We start from the raw sequence: 11982 nt of genomic DNA, 5'->3' as shown, positions 1-11982 counted from the left end.
CTGGTATTTCTTTCTCAGCCTGTTGGCTCAAGGGCATCAGAAGCGTGGTGGCCAGGGAAAGTCTGAGCTTGCAGTTCAACAGAATGCTTGTTGTGGCCCCTGGCAGCAATGCTTCCTCATCTAGAACCAAAGTGTCTAGGCCAGCAGAACTAAGGTCATGAGAAAAGGAAGCAGAAATTTCCCGAGTGGGTCACTGCAGGTGATAGTGAGTAGAACAATTCCCTTTTCAACCCCTTGCTCCTGGAACCATGAAAATTGATGATGTGAGAAACTACTATATATTAGATGCTGACTCAAAGCATCTGCTGCCTGCGAGGGAACCTGCCCAGTCTTCCGGGATGCTGCCACTTGACTGGCATGATAGCAGTGTCTGTCTTTAGTCAACCTGCCACCAGGTTACTGTCTGGCCACCTCAGGAAATGGTGTCATATCTGGGGCTCAGTGTTGGTCTCTGCTGTTGGCAGATCTGGCACTCAACAGCATCTGTATCCAGGTCAGCCTTGGTGAGTGGAAGTCTGTGTTGCTGATCCCATACATAACCCCCATCTCTGCCACCATGGCCACTTTGTTCATGGGCCCATTGGGCAGCGACAGGGATGGCTGGGAGAGAGGCTGACTGTCCACAGAATGGGTCATCTTATCTACTTGATTTGATTATTGAACTCCTCCTCGGCTGAAGTCACCTTTTGATGAGCATTTACATGGGACACAAGAATCTTCACACCCTTTTAGAGAGAACTATCCACAGACTTCTTCCACATATGTCTTCCTCACCAATGTTCCAATCATGGTCTTTTCAAACCCCTGATCATCCAGTCAGTCCATTGGCTGCAACCCATGAATCTGAACAGTTGCACATCTGGCCGTTTCGCCCTCAAAACAAAATGTTTAGCAGCCCTGACTACTGCCCACAGTTCTGCCTACTGGGAAGACTTCCCTTCCCCTGTGTCTTCTGGGGTTGTCCCAGTTAGGGGCTGCACTGTTACAGCTGTCCACTTCTGGATGGTTCCTACATAGTGTACAGAACCATCAGTAAACCAGGCCCTAGTGTCCTCTTCCTCGGTGAACCAGTCATAAGGCACACCCCATGAGGTGCAAGCTTGGCAGCAGACAGTCTTATAGCAGGAGTGGAAACCAGAGGCATTTGATCAACTTCTTCATATATCCGGCTGTGCCTTCAGGACCCGCCAAGGCCTGATCTCATATAAACCATCTCCACTTGATAATAGATCGCTGCTGTGCACGTCCTACTTTATGACTTGGCGAGTCGGACAACACCCTGCTCACGATGGGCAGCCCAGGTCACATGATGGCCCATTGTCAAATGTTCAGTTTCCACTAAGGGCCGATAGCAGGCCAAGAGCTGTCACTCAAAGGGAGAACAGTTGTCTGCAGGTGATGGTAGAGCCTTGCTGCGAAATGCCAGTTTCACCTATTGAGGAGAAAGCTCAAAACAACATCCCATCCCTATCTGTCGCTGACACCCCAAGTACCACTGGGTCTGCTGGATCATGTGGTCCAAGTGGTAGAGCAGCCTGCACAGCAGCCTGGACCTGTTGAAGAGGCTTCTCCTGTTCCAGACAAGGCTAGCAGCGTTCCGAGTCACTTGGGATGTAGGCCAGAGTAACACACCCAAGTGGGGAATGTGCCCGAATCCAAATAGACCCACTAAACATTGTGCTTCTTTCTGGGCAGTGGGAGGGGCCAGGTGCAATCCCTTATCCTTTCCTTGGGGAGGAATATCTCTGCATGCCCCACACCACTGGGCTCCTAAGAATTTCACTGGATTTTGGTTGAATTTATTTCCCATCCTCTGATACACATGAGTTACCGGTAAGTCCTAAGTGATGGCTTCTTCCTTCTCACTTGGTCTAGTCAGCATACTGTCATCAGAATAGTAGAGCAATGTGAAATCTGTGGGCGTGAGAGATGATCAAGACTTTTCTACATTGTGACACAGGGTTAGAGAGTTAATATATCGTTCAGGTTAAAATGTAAAGATGCTGCTGGCCTTACCAGCTGAAAACAAATTGCTTCTGGGGGTCTGGATGGAGAGGTGCTGAGCAAAAGGTGTTTGCTAGATCAATAACTGCACACCATGTACCAGGAGACGAGTTAATCTGATCAAGTACAGCAGCAGTATTCTGAGTGGCTACTTGATTGAGTTTGTGATCGTCAGCTAGCATTCTCCAAGGTCCGTCTGTCTTCTAAACTGGCCAGATCTGAGATGTGCTGGGGACCACCACCCCTGCATCTTTCAAGTCCTTAACAGTGGCCCTAATTTCTAGGGATGCCAGACTGGTTGTGATTCCCTATTTTCCCTGAGGTGACTCTAAAGGCTTCCATGAAGCCTTTCCAACCATAACAACCCTCACTACACAGGTCAGGGAACCCACGCGAGAATTCTGCCAGCTTCTAAGTGTACCTATCTCAAGTACGCATTTTGAGACTGAAAAAATAACCACAGAATAAATTCAGGAACTTACTGAACCTACTGTGAGTCAGACTTTAGCAAAAATTTCATTAATTGTCTGACCCCATAAGCCCTTTCTTTAACTGGAGGCCACAGTGTTTCTTGGGATCTCCCAGAATGGGTGTCAGTTCAGAACCAGCATCCAACAGTACCTGAAAAGTCTGGATGTTTGCTTCCCCCCCAGTATACAGTTACACTTGTACAGGCCTCAGGTCCCTCTGGGGAAGAACTGAAGAATAGTTAACAGGAAAGCCTGTAGGTATTTTATTAAGGGCCTTCCTCGGGGGAACATGGCTGTCCCTAAACACAAAAAGCTCTGGGCCTGCAAACTGACTCAAGTCTGAAAATCATTTCATGGACTGAGATCCCCTTTCAGTATGATCCACCATAATTTTCTTTATTTGTTTGAGACTTTTTCTACTTAAACAGATCAAGCAGATATTCAGTAGGCTGCCTATCTGGAAATGCTGTGATCGATTAGCCAGTACCAAAGGTCCATATTAGTCATGCCACCGTGAAGTTCACTCGACTGTGCTGATCATTGTGAGCCAGGCCATTTGTGGACTTTGCCTTGTCTGTGCCGCGGATTATGATAACGGAGATCACCTTGCTTTTGGCCATTCAGTGCTGCCACCTGGCCCTGGCTACCTCAGGGTCCGTTAAACCCACTGCATTTAATTAAAGAGACTGAGCAGCATCATCTCCAACACTGAGGTCTGTCATGAGAAAACAGAAAACAGAGCGACAACAGAGCTCTTCAATGGGCTGGTGCCCCTCTCGCCATGTTATGTCTTACAGGATCAGTGAAGGGTGTGTCTTCTGGGCCTTCCTGTTGTGGAGGGTTAGACCCACAGCAGATCCACTCTGGCACTGCAGTTTCCGAGAACTTTAAACCAGTTAATCCCCCCCCTTTTTTTTCTTTTTCGAACATACCCCTAATTCCATAAAACATCTCCCCATCCCCTCAACCCCAAACCAACCACTAAATGATGTCCCTAACCCTGAGGGCAAACTCTGTTGGGAGAGGGGACGCCGTCCTCTAAGATTGCTTCAAGCTGACATGAGGGCGATGTTCTCCTTAGGGGCTCCTGTGAAAGCAAATGATGGTAAAATTCCCAAATTAACCTTTGGCCTAAGAAAATTATAACTAGTCCCTGAGCGCTTTGAGAAGGTCCGGCCAGAGTGTCGTCAAAAAATGTGCACCATTCGAAATTGTCTTGTGCAGTTGGTACCAAAAAAAATTATTAGCACGTAGAAAAGAAAAAAAAAAAAAAAAAAATATATTCAATATATTCATGACGTCATAAAAACCAGGTTGAGTTGATGTTGTGGGGCCCCATCTTCATCCTGGAAACTTCAAAAATTACTGTAGGAAAATTTGTTGCTTGTTATGGGAAATTTAGACACTAACAACAAGGACATATACTGACATATAAAGAAAGACACAGATACGAGGAAAAGCAAAAACAAAAAACAAAAAACATATATACATAAATATATAAAAAATCAATACTTACGGTATGTATATAATGTTAGTTGATCCTTAGTAGGTCGTAACTATTATCCATCCATCAGTAATTAAATATTCAGGGTCCCTTAAAGTCTTTGAAGATCAATATTTTCCTGTGGAGATAAGAAAAGAACCCTGCCCCCAACCTATCTGTATTCCTTACCATCAGTATGCTCGCCAACCTTGTGAAAGAATTGTTATTTATCTTTTCCAAATGGCTTTTCTTCTTCATACCGAACCTTTATTAGTTTTGTCGGTATCCACAATTGTTCCTCACCTGTGGAGATAAGAGCAAAACCCCTTCCCCAACGCAGCACATCTCCTGGTTTCCATTGTGAGGTCAGCACATCCTTGAAATAAACTGGTTGATTTAGTTCAGTAGACTTTTCCATTATCCAATGTCTTTCTGCAGCCGTTGTCCCCTTCTCATTAGCGTTAAGAAAATTCAAGGTTAACAAAGCATTATGTAACCTATTTCTGGGGGTGTTTTCCACCCCTTTCTGTTTATTCAACATATCTTTTATAGTTCGATTTGATCTTTCTATGACTGCTTGACCTGTAGGATTGTATGGTATACCTGTAACATGCTTGATATTGTAATAGTCAAAAAACCGTTTCATTTTCCTAGAGGCATAAGCAGGACCATTGTCCGTCTTTATTTGTGTAGGTATACCCATGATAGCCATGACTTCTAATAAATGAGTGATTACTGAATCAGCTTTTTCTGAACTTAAAGCAGTTGCCCACTGAAAGCCTGAATAAGTGTCAATGGTGTGGTGAACATACTTCAATTTGCCAAATTCTGCAAAGTGGAACACATCCATCTGCCAGATTTCATTCCTATGGGTGCCCTTTGGATTAGCCCCTGCTGGCAGTGGCGTTTGGTTATAGAAAGAGCAAGTAGGGCATTTCTTTACAATCTCCTTAGCCTGTTGCCATGTAATAGAAAACTCTTTCTTCAAACCCTTGCTATTAACATGATGTTTTTTATGAAATTCAGAGGCTTGTAGCACACTACCAATCAATAACTGATCAATGTCTGCATTACCTTGTGCTAGAGGACCTGGCAGACCCGTATGGGATCGGATGTGTGTTATGTACATAGGGCAGAGCCTGTTCCTGATCAAATCTTGAACCTGGATAAACAATGAGGTTAGTTCTGTATCATCAGGTATAAATTCAGCAGTTTCAATATGTAAAATAACTCTTTCTGCGTATTGCGAATCAGTAACTATATTAATAGGTTCTCTAAAATCCCTTAGCACCATAAGAATGGCATATAATTCTGCCTTCTGGACAGAATCATAAGGACTTTGTTCCACCTTACCCAAGTCTTCCGATTTGTAACCTGCCTTCCCTGTTTTATTGGCATCAGTATAGAATGTACGGGCTCCAGTTATTGGAGCATCACGGACGATTCGAGGAAGGATCCATGAAGTTCTCTTTATGAAGTTAAGCCTCTTGCTTTTTGGATAATTGTTATTAATATCTCCCAAAAAACTAGCACAAGCTCTTTGCCATGGTTCATTATCTTCCCATAATTTCTTTAGTTCATCAGCAGTGAAAGGCACTATAATTTCTGCTGGGTCTATGCCTGCTAATTGACGAAGTCTCAGCTTTCCTTTTATAATTAACTCGGCGACTTTTTCCACATAAGTTTTCAGTTTTTTACTTGGTTTATGTGGTAAAAAGATCCATTCCAAGATAATATCATCTCTCTGCATTAAAATTCCTGTAGGAGAAATTTTGGATGGTAATATGACGAGAATACAATCGAGCTCTGGATTCACCCTGTCCACATGTGCCTGTTGTAATTTTTCCTCAATCATCGTCAGTTCCTTTTCTGCTTCAGCTGTTAATTCTCTGGGACTGTTTAAATCTTTATCACCTTCCAAGGTTTTGTTCAGATGAATTATTAGATCAGGTGTTATCCCAATAGTTGGTCGTAGACTGGAAATGTCTCCTAACAGTCTTTGAAAGTCATTAAGAGTCCGTAAGCGATCTCTCCTAATTTGTGCCTTTTGTGTCTTAATTTTTTGCAAACCTATTTTATAACCTAAATAATTAACAGAATCTCCCTTCTGTATCTTCTCAGGAGCAATTTGCAATCCCCATTTAGGTAAAAGTATCTTTATTTCTTCAAACAGTCTGTTCAAGGTATCCATGTTTGAATCGGATAACAAGATGTCGTCCATGTAGTGGAATATTATAGATTCAGGAAACTTCTTGCGTACTATTTGCAATGGTTGGTTCACAAAATATTGGCACAAGGAGGGGCTATTTAACATACCCTGGGGGAGGACGGCCCAGTGGTATCTCTTGGAAGGTTGAGAATTGTTGTAAGTAGGCACCGTGAAGGCAAATTTTTCTCTATCTTCTTTTTGTAAAGGTATGGTGAAAAAACAATCCTTTAAATCAATAACTATAAGAGGCCATCCTTTTGGTAATAAAGAGGGCAAAGGGATTCCAGATTGCAGAGGACCCATAGGTTGAATAACTTTGTTGATAGCTCTGAGATCTGTCACCATTCTCCATTTACCTGATTTTTTCTTAACCACAAATACAGGAGAATTCCAAGGACTGGTAGATTCCTCTATATGTCCAGCATCTAATTGCTCTTGTACCAGCTGTTCTAAAGCCTGTAACTTTTCCTCAGCTAGAGGCCATTGTTTTGTCCATATTGGTTTCTCAGTCAACCATTTTAGAGGCAATGCTGTTGGTATCTCTGAAGGAGTTTCAATTGTTTGTTCTTGTACGGCCCGAATGGCCGGTTTTCTCCGTTTGTAATATCTTTTAATATTATTCTCAGAAATATAGGCTCTAGAATTAGCAGGAATGTTAATTTGGGTATTCCATTGTTGTAATAGGTCACGACCCCATAAATTCATTGCAATACTGGCTACATATGGCCTTAATTTCCCTATTTGTCCCTCAGGCCCTATACATTCAACCCATCTCGTGCTCTGTCTTACTCGAGATAGGGTTCCAATTCCCAGGAACTGAACATTTACATTCTGAAGAGGCCAATATGGATGCCAAGATTCTGGGGTAATGATACTTACATCAGCACCTGTGTCCAGCAGGCCAGTAATAAAAATGCCATTTACACACACTTTCAGCTTAGGTCTTTGATCATTTATAGAAGTTTGCCAAAACACACGTAACTCATCTTTCTGCTCATTATCGTTTGTAACAGTAGGCATGAGGTTTCCTAATTGTCCTGACGAGGCACGTTCTCTGCAGAAACTGGAAATGACTGGACCATGTTTGCCATGGGGGCCTGTGAGGCCCCCCCTCTCACGTTTCCCGTCTGTATCAGGTTTCCTTGTCTATCTCTTGTAGATCTACACTCATTCGTCCAATGTCTACCCTTTCCACATCTTCTACATAAACCTGAAGGCTGAGTCCTTCTATTTCTGTTATTTCTAGAAGACGCATTATTATTGTTTCTGAAGGTCCGTTGTTTACAATTCCTTCTCATATGACCCATTTTGCCACAATTAAAACATTTGGTATTCTGATGTCTCCTTTTACCATTGGAAATTGCTTCCTCTACCCATGCTTCAGTGCCATAATCAAATGTATCAACATCCAGTGTATGCAAGACCCATTCTTCCAAGGGTGCTGATCTGAACCTTAAAGGCCCCAAAATCTTTTTGCATTCCACATTTGCATTTTCATAAGCCAAAGACTCAATCATTATACGTCTTGTGTCAGGGTCAGGTATCCCTATTTGTACAGCCTTAGTAAGTCTTTGTAAAAAATCACTAAAGGGTTCTCTCTGACCTTGTTTAATCGTAACAAATGATTCCATTCTCTGTCCTGGGTCTTGTACCCTGTCCCAAGCCCTTAAGGCTGCTGTAGTGCATATGGAGAGTATGCTTTCATCCAAATTAGCTTGTTCCTGAGGATCGGAAAAGAGTCCTTCACCTAGAATTTTATCTAGGGAGATGTCACTTCCCTTCGCCTTTTCTTGCTGTTCTAAAAGTCTAGCCTCTTGCCTGAATAAGCATTTCCATCTTAAATGCGTCCCACTCTCAAGGACTGCAGAGGTCATCTGGGTCCAGTCTAAAGGCGTTGGTCTGCTCATTATGGCCCAAGATTTTAGCATCTCTTTAACAAAAGAGGAGTGCATCCCGAAAGCCGTGACAGCCTGTTTAATTTCTTTGAGATCATTTATACGGACAGGCTCCCATGTATCTTCCTTAAGGATCCTAGGGTTTTTGGAACCAATCACCTTCTCTGTCGTTATTACTGGAAAGGCAGGTAGAGGTGTAGATAGAGATTTGTGGAAATTGTCCCGGAGGGATTTACCCACAGATGTAGTTAAAATTTTCCTTTCTACCGTTTGTTCTTCCTCATCAGAATCAGAATTTAGAAATTCCTCAATCTTTTCAATTCTATTCACCATTGCCTTCTGCAATGTCTGTATCTCCTGTCCAGAATTATGTTCCAAAGCCCTCATTGAGGATTCTAAAGTATGAAGTTTGTCCGTTAGAGATAAGTTCTCATCTTTGGACATGATTTTTATGGCATAAACCGTGCCTTCTTGTATTGACAATCTTTCCACCACTCTGTCATAAGCTTTAGACAAAAGTTGATTTTCCCATTCAACCGATTTAATTCTCTGAGATAATGTTTCAGTCCCTTCAGAAAGTGACTGATGAAATTTACGATTTAAATCAGCTGTTCCTTCTTCCATAGTAATAAATTTCTCCTTAATATCAGCCTGAACCTTTTCTAAATTTTTTTCAGTCACCATTGTCTTGTTAAACAAAGTTCTGTTCTCTTCCTGCAGAACTTTAAACTGATTCTTGAGAAGATCATTGTCATGCTTAATAGTTTGTAGATGTTCAACCTCTGCCTTAAGAATCCTGGATTCATCTCCAATAGTTTTTAGATGTTCAACCTCTGCCTTAAGAATCCTGGATTCGTCTCTTAAAGACTCTATCAGACTTTTGTCGTCAAACCACTTAATACCAAGGAAAACTACTAATCCCAGAAGGATCCATAGATGTGGGGTGCTAGACACCTCTTGTAGGATCTCCCACATGGCACACTCAAAAAGGCTATTGAAGTTGGGAACGGTGATATTGTCAGACATTTTATTTATAAAAGGAAAAAAAATTTTTACCTGTAATGACTGGTTCCTGCCAGAGGTGGCGAAAGAGTCCACTTGAGTCCATGTGGAGAGCTGATCTGAAATAAACCTCAAGACCGAAATTTATTCAAAGTGACCCCTTCGGGGCCAAATGTGGCGGTTTGTGTTATAAAACCGCAAATATTTAAGCTTCCGTGTTCAGCTCCAAACGTCAAGGCAGAGAGGGAGGGGTTAACTCCTCTGGCGCTGCGAGAGGAACAAAGCACTGGCTGCGGGCAGCTCGGGACCGCGGCAAGCGGGCAAGACTGCGGGCCTAGAGCGGGCGGGCGGGCGAGCGAGCCGGCGCTGTGGCGATCGTGTCCGCCCAGGACCTGCTGTGGGCGCCGCAGGCTAACGAGCAGCGGGGGCAAATGTGCCCCACGTTGGTGCTCCAAATGTGGCGGTTTGATTAATGGAGACCAATGATAATAGGTATTTGAACAAATTTAATGACAAAACCAGACTCACGAAACCAAGGTTCCAGCGGAGTACCCGGTCCAGGCAGGAAGGGGCTCGCAGCGTCTGCGCACCCAATTTATCAGTAAACATACGCCCGAGGGCAGCCCGCCCCCAAGGGGAGGGCTTATCCCTACACGTTGGTGAAGGAATGGACTTGCTAATGAGGACAAGAGGAAGCAATCAAAAAGAGAGCGTTTCCTTCTTCCAACAGACTGTGTGGCCCAGATTAGAGGTGGATCTTCCTACATCAAAGTATCTGGATTAATAGTGTTCTTCCCACCTCAAAGATCCAGGTTAGTAGTGGATTTCCCCACTTCAAATGATGTAATAAAAAAGAAATCCTTTACAGGTGTGCTCACCCATTTTGGGGGTTTCAGTTCATTCCAAATGCAATCAAGTTGAAGACCAAGAATAACCATCATGGAGGGGGCATTCAATGGCTTCTAAGGTAGCATTAAAAGGCAACTGAAACGAGCTTTGTGTAGCTGTAAGACGATATGCTAAAGCCATCTTCTATGTCCATTGTCACATGACTGGTGCGGTTACTGATGATGCTCGGGCAACAACAGCTAAAAGAGAAGGACTTGTAGAATTAGCAGAAGGCAATGAAGTTGCTTCCAAAACTCACTTTGAATGGAGCATCACTGCACAGTATATCAAGAAAATGTTAGCATGGGGATGAGACAGGTCAGCAGGGGTGGCTCCATAGCTAAGAGTACTTGTGCTTCCAAAGGATCTGAGTTCCGCTTCTAGCACCCATGTGAGTCAGCTCACAACCACCTGTTTTCTTGTTTGTTTGTTTATGCTATTTGGGGCCTCCCTGACTAGGCCATAGGCACCATCTCCTACTAACCCACTGTGGTGGTTTAAATAGTAATGGCCCCTGCAGACTCATGTGCTTAAATGCTTGGCTCATAGGACATGGCACTATTAGGAGGTGTGGGCTTGTTGGAGTAGGTGTGGCCTTGTTGGAGGCATTATGTTACTGTGAGTGCAGGCTTTGAGGTTTCCTGTGCTCAAGCTGTACCCAGGGTGGCTCACAGTCTCCTATTGCCTGTGTATCAAGATGTAGAGCTCTCAGTTTCTTCTCCAGCACCGTGTCTGCCTGCATGCTGCCATGATGATAAAGGACTAAACCTCTGAAACTCTAAACCAGACCCTTTATAAGGGGTGCCATGGCCATGGTGTCTCTACATAGCAAGGGAAACCCTAAGTAAGGCACCTACTTAACTAAGTGTCTTTTACAGAAGATGGAACAATCTACATTTGATCCCAGGTTGTCATAATCTGATAGGGGGTTGAGCTCACCTTACCATGGGATAGAGTGTGCCTTGAGCAGCTGACATCTTAGCTGGGCGATCTCATAAAGGTGGAAGCAACCATGTGGCTAGGTCATCTTCTTTGCTAATGATATAAAGAAGACGAATGAGATAAAACTTCACCACCTTTTTGGTTAATGTTGCTACATGGCACAAGCCAAAATGGCATCCATAGAACTTCAGGGTCACACTGAATCCTCTGTGCGTTAGATTTCCAAGGTAGCATAAAGAGACAAAAGGCAAGAAAGAAACTAAAGTCTGATCATTCAACAGGTGATGCTTATTAACACAGAGATGGGTAGCCTCTTTCCCACAGGAAATGGAGGAGGGGGCTTAGGAAGGAGGAATTTGATAGGGGCTATGTTCAAGGCACAGTCTCTTCCTGAAAGTGTTTGCCCATGGCAAGACACACTATCTTGGGAGCCAGACTGTTTCAACAGATGCTCCTTTCTGAACTGATGAATAATGGTTGGGTAAGATCAACTGTAACCTCACGGGAATCCTGTTTTACAACCAAGATGCTCTATGACTGGTGATCATCAACCCCCTTTTATATTAGACCAAGGAGAAACTATCAGACCTGTAAGACGTTCATTTTGCAATTTTAATATTTTGTTTTGTTTTCATTTTTATTGATATTAAAATTGCAAAATGTAGAGCTCAAATAAATATCAATACAAATGTAAAATAAAATAAAATAAAAAAATAAATGTTTGCCTCTTCTCACTGGTAGCATTTCCACAATACATTTCTCTCTGCTCCCCTCCCTACCTCTCCCCTTCCCCTTCAACCCTCTCCGTGGTCTCCATGCTCCAAATTTACTCAGAAGATCTTGTCTTTTTCTACTTCCCATGTAGATTAGATCCATGTATGTCTCTCTTAGGGTACTCGTTGTTGTCTAGGTTCTCTGGGATTGTGAACTGTAGGCTGGTTTTCTTTGCTTTATGTTTAAAAACCACTTATGAGTAAGTACATATGATAATTGTCTTTATGGGTCTGGGTTACCTCACTTTATATGATATTTTCTAGCTCCATCCATTTGCCGGCAAATTTCAAGATTTCATTTTTTTTCTGCTATGTA

At 43.1% G+C, this 11982-nt stretch overlaps 1 protein-coding gene across 1 annotated transcript; it reads right to left on the bottom strand.

The window, feature by feature from the left end:
• Positions 1-7176: 7176 nt before the first annotated feature.
• Positions 7177-9106, bottom strand: LOC126490307 (endogenous retrovirus group K member 5 Gag polyprotein-like). The gene is made up of 2 exons (XM_050125154.1): positions 8893-9106; positions 7177-8841 (listed from the first exon to the last, which is right to left on the bottom strand). The coding sequence occupies exons 1-2, from the start codon at positions 9085-9087 to the stop codon at positions 7195-7197; spliced, it is 1842 nt and encodes a 613-aa protein (XP_049981111.1). The 5' UTR covers positions 9088-9106; the 3' UTR covers positions 7177-7194.
• Positions 9107-11982: the final 2876 nt, after the last annotated feature.

The sequence above is a fragment of the Alexandromys fortis genome, unplaced genomic scaffold, assembly GCF_014885135.2.
Source record: "Alexandromys fortis isolate MF-2015 unplaced genomic scaffold, M_Fortis_MF-2015_v1.1 scaffold_239, whole genome shotgun sequence".
NCBI lineage: Eukaryota > Metazoa > Chordata > Mammalia > Rodentia > Cricetidae > Alexandromys > Alexandromys fortis.
The sequence above is the reverse complement of the archived record's forward strand: the minus strand, read 5'-3'. Positions and strand labels throughout refer to the sequence as shown.

What these genes read in the sequence shown, in the direction of transcription:
- LOC126490307 (XM_050125154.1), bottom strand. Translation starts at nt 9,087, where the DNA reads ATGTCTGACAATATCACCGTTCCCAACTTCAATAGCCTTTTTGAGTGT. An exon ending in CCAGGATTCTTAAGGCAGAG is followed by an intron (nt 8,842 to 8,892) that starts GTTGAACATCTA and finishes CTTAAGGCAGAG; the next exon opens with GTTGAACATCTACAAACTAT.